This window comes from Stylophora pistillata, chromosome 7 (genome assembly GCF_964205215.1).
Source record: "Stylophora pistillata chromosome 7, jaStyPist1.2, whole genome shotgun sequence".
Lineage (NCBI taxonomy): Eukaryota > Metazoa > Cnidaria > Anthozoa > Scleractinia > Pocilloporidae > Stylophora > Stylophora pistillata.
In genome coordinates, this window is record NC_142525.1 from 27,308,711 (window position 1) to 27,313,216 (window position 4,506).

Here is a 4,506-nt window from a genome sequence, read left to right on the forward strand (position 1 = left end):
TTTTCGACTAACTAACCGGCAACTTCTTCATTGAGGAAGATGGAATTTAAGTATGTTATCAATAAAGTGATCTTCCTATGAACGCTACAAATGCAATTAAATGAGTTTTAAGTAGTCTCGGTGTAATAGCTTTTTATTGATACCTGCTAGGTAAACTTATATTCAGAGCCTATTTCAAACAATAATCTTCTGCTCACGCACAAATTTAAGGGCCCGTAGGGGCCCGCTTCTCGAAGTTCCCAATAACTCAACGGACCCGTAAAGCTCTTCTGTTTTCATTCAAGATGGGTTCACCCAAAGTTCTTTTTAAAAAATTAGACAATAAAACTATCAGCAAGGGTTTCTTAAAACTTTTGACCATAAAAATCAACGGTAAAACACGACGTTTCGACCGTGCTTTTGTCATTGTCAAGTGAATGGAATGAAATACAGTAAATATATACATATTTACTGAAATACAATGTATATATACATATATTTACTGTATTTCATTCCATTCACTTGACAATAACCGAAGCACGGTCGAAACGTCGTGTTTTACCGTTGATTTTTATCGTCAAATAAAACTATCAGTTGAAGAAACAAAGTGGACTGGTTAGGGTGCCAGAATCTGCTTCTCTATTCTTTAAATTTTGATTTTAAGTTTCTAAAGAAACTGTTTGGGGCTGCGTCGGTGGGGGTAACGAAAGACAGTTTTACAGTACATTTGCTCTGGTCCCTCATTTTGGCTAACACCACACACGTGTTCGGTCAAACTCCAGGTAATTATTTCAACATTTGGCTAATACTTGAGCTTGTTCGTTTTCTGTGTTGTTTATTTATTTATTTCTTTAAGGATTTGTACCAAGTACTGGAGCAGAAACAATAGGACATGGGTCCCCTACGAGGTTTAAGCTCCAACAAACCCACCCATCCCATCCCAGGGGAGGACATCTATCACACAGTAATCTCGTGCGTGGGAAATTAACGTCTCCCACCCTTAACCCTGCAGGAGACGGGACCTCTATTTATTCGTCCCTACCCGAGAAGACTAGAATAGTTGTGTTACTTATCCTCTAATTTACCTCACAATGTAGCGGAAAGTCCGCACAAGTTTAAAAGCTCTGCTTTCGTCATGCATTTCAGCAGGATCCCACGCAACTATGCTGAGCACCTCACCCACACCAGCTATGAGCCTTTTGCCGCCGCCTTCGGTCCCAGTGTCCTCTGCGGCCTCTGATCGGTCAATGTCGTACGTTCCAGAGCCAGGACGAGATGTACACGAGTATGCGAAAGTGTGTGCAAACCTACGTTTGTGTTATTTCAGACTGTTATATTTGTTAATTTATAAAGTGCGCTTTTTTATCTTGCGAAGTATTGAAATAAAACGATACAATGAATTTGAATATATGAAAATCATATATTTGTACTGCGGTTTTAAGAAATGTATGAAAGCGATCCTCGTAGTGAAGAACACTACTTATGTAGTAGTGGAAATAAAGCTTGAAATAGAATTCGGGCCCGCACGGGATATGAACCTACACTTCTGCGATACCGGTGCAGTGCTCTACCAACTGACCTAGCAAGCCAACAGGGCGTGAATTTTTTTTTTCAAAATAATTTGGATATATCAACAAAGTTGAAATGGTAAATTGGTCACCGTAACGATTACAAAAGCTGACGTTTCAAGCGTTAGCCCTTCGTCGGAGCGTCGCTCTTCGTCGAAACGTCAGCTTTTGTAATCGTTACAATGGCCAATTTACCATTTCAACTTTGTTGATATATCTAAATTATTTCGTTACTCCCACCGACGCAGCCCCAAACAGTTTCTTTCGAAACTATCAGCCTTTATTCAATTTTTTTTCAAGCCTTGTTTTCACTACTACGTGTGTAGTGTTCCTTACTGTGAGGATCGCTTCCATGAAATTTTTAAAACGATACAGTATAGTTATGTCAACTCCCTTCCGAAAAAAGTTTTGGGCGATGGCAAAATTTCAGATCCGCTTATCAAAATACCTAAGCTGACAAATCCGTCCAACGCGGCTACCGCGCCTAGTGTGAGAGCAGCACCTGGTTGTCACGAAGATTCCAGAAAGAGCATCCACAGCTATTAATTTATATTCATTTACTGTCGGCTCAGACAGAAGCACTGCTCATGCGCATACACTCAATACATTCGTCCATGAGGGTCTGATCCATATGAATGCAGGCTTAGGAGTAACGTTCATATTGTTTTTGTTTTGAGTAGTCACATGTCCTTGTTTTTCCAGTGAACAAAATGCTTCAATATGCAATATGACGGTGACAAAAGTACGGTTTAACTGACCCGAATGATCATCATGTTTTGACTGCGAGCTTTAGATTCTTGGTGTTGACGTATTTGGTAGAGGTTGTCGTACGCGCTATTTATCAACAAGTGTTTTCTCAAACAGTCAAGTTGCAGATGGAAGTATTTGTCGCGTTTGAAGCCGAAAGCGGTGATTTTGAGAATCCTTGCTAGCTTGAGGTTTCAGAAAAACTTCAATGAAGTTTAGAGTTAGAGTAGAGCACTTTTTATTGCTTCTTTCCAAGAGGCTTGCAACAAGCTTAATGCTCGCTATCCCGCAGGGATCGCACGCAGATCCCGTCGGGTTCTCGCGCTGAGTTCACACCAGGAATTCGGAGTGATCTCGATCGATGTAGCGCTAGAATTAATTTGGACAGGATTTGAGAAGAGGTTGCCTTTTCTCAATGAAGGCGGTCGTTCGCTGATGAACTCAGTCATATTTTCCTTGGTAGCAGTGTACGGCGTTTCTTGCTCATCTCTTTAAGCTGATTGCAGAGTGCGTCAGCGTGAACGTTACTCAGGGGTAAACTGTCGCGCTCAATAATTATGAATAAGCACTAAAGTTTCTCCTACGGCTTGGCTTTTTTATCTTTTAAAAATTTCCTTTCAGTGAACTTTTTTCATTTGTTCGATAGAACTTCGAAATTGATCAGTAGTAAAAGGAAGAGAGCCAAAATAGATATTTCCTCAATAAAAAACATTCTAGGTCAGTGTTATCTGCTCTTTTCATCTCTCAATGTTTCCCTCCTCAGTGATTCAAATCCAATTCTTAGCAAACCTAAACCTTTTTTAACTCGTTGAAAGGGATGGGGGTCTCTTTGGAGAGAGTGAAAAATTATCATAAATAGAGCATCATGGGAAGCGGGACAAAACGCTAAACTGACTTAATTTAGTTGTTCCACCCTCACAACTACAGGTACAGTGATTTTGGTGATAAAGTATTGACATTTATCTTACAAAGTGGCCATTTCCGACTTGGATCGTATAGCTACGAATGCATTCTGCCAGGCCTCTTCGGACAGGGACCGTCTGTGACCGGCGTAAAACTTCTGCCTAGCAACATCAACAAGAAGAATAGAAATCATCAACACGTTGTACAGAAATCCTGGAAGCATTTATGCCCGGCCGTGCGTGATGGAGGAACACAACAACAGGAGAGCCGATCGGCAACAGACAGCCGTAACAACAGATAATAAAATTGCACCAATCAAAGCTTTTAAAAACCAACCACTCTGGACGAAGCATGAATCGTTTCAAGTTTAAACGTGACGAGGAAATTCTTCGCTTGCGAACGACGCGTTCCACATCAGAAAAGATGACGTCATGCGAAAAAGGATACAACCTCGTTATCATTACCTTTTACTGCAATGACTGAACCACACAATCGCTCTTTCATGTACTCCATCTGATCGTGTTCTTCACTGCTTGCCGAACATCTCTGACTCTCTAGACGTAAAGAAGTGGATTTATGAACGAGTTAATCAAGACAAGGCAATAACTCGATGCCCAAGGTAGAACCAAAGATGGTTTCAATCCCCTCACAGCTGACACAGTTGTAACGATACCGTAAGGAAGGTAACAAACCACAAGAAACAGCTGAATGTATACCACTGTGGATACTGTGTTCTTGTAACGTGCTATATTTACAGGGACATTCTGATTTTGACAGCCTATTTGGATGTGACGTTGTCTAATTGATTGACACATCTTCGCCTAACACAATGCCGAGGTTGATAAACAAATTAAAGGTGCACTGCAACTTATGATCATGGTTATGTCGCCATTCCAGAAATACGTGGTGCTCGCAAACACGCTCGAGATCTAAAAGCTACTTATAACGGCTCGTACACGCTCCGCTGTCACGACCTGCCTGCATCTTAGCGCCAGCAGCAGTGTGAGGAGTCTGTCCACGCTTAGGGCTGCACCAATCAAAGCTTTTAAAAACCAACCACTCTGGACGAAGCATGAATCGTTTCAAGTTTACACGTGACGAGGAAATTCTTCGCTTGCGAACGACGCGTTCCACATCAGAAGTGTTGACGTCATGAGAAAAAGGATAACGCCTCGTTATCATTACCTTTTACTGTAGTGACTAAACCATACAATATCTCTAAGATGTATCTTTGTTCGTGATTAGTTACTCCATCTAATCGTATTCTTCACTGCTTGCCGCACATCCCTGATTCTCCAGACGTAAAGAA

At 41.2% G+C, this 4,506-nt stretch overlaps 1 protein-coding gene across 1 annotated transcript in view; it reads right to left on the reverse strand.

The window, feature by feature from the left end:
- Positions 1–528: 528 nt before the first annotated feature.
- LOC148727320 (melanocyte-stimulating hormone receptor-like) overlaps positions 529–4,506 on the reverse strand; it is a 5,033-nt gene continuing 1,055 nt past the window's right edge. The window contains exons 1-2 of the mRNA XM_088729030.1: positions 3,662–4,506; positions 529–3,358 (exon numbers count right to left, since the gene is read on the reverse strand). The exon at positions 3,662–4,506 is cut by the window's right edge and continues 1,055 nt beyond it. Of these exons, the coding sequence (XP_088585156.1) occupies positions 4,439–4,506 (68 nt within the window). The 3' untranslated portion in view covers positions 529–3,358; positions 3,662–4,438. The remainder of the gene's footprint in view (positions 3,359–3,661) is intronic.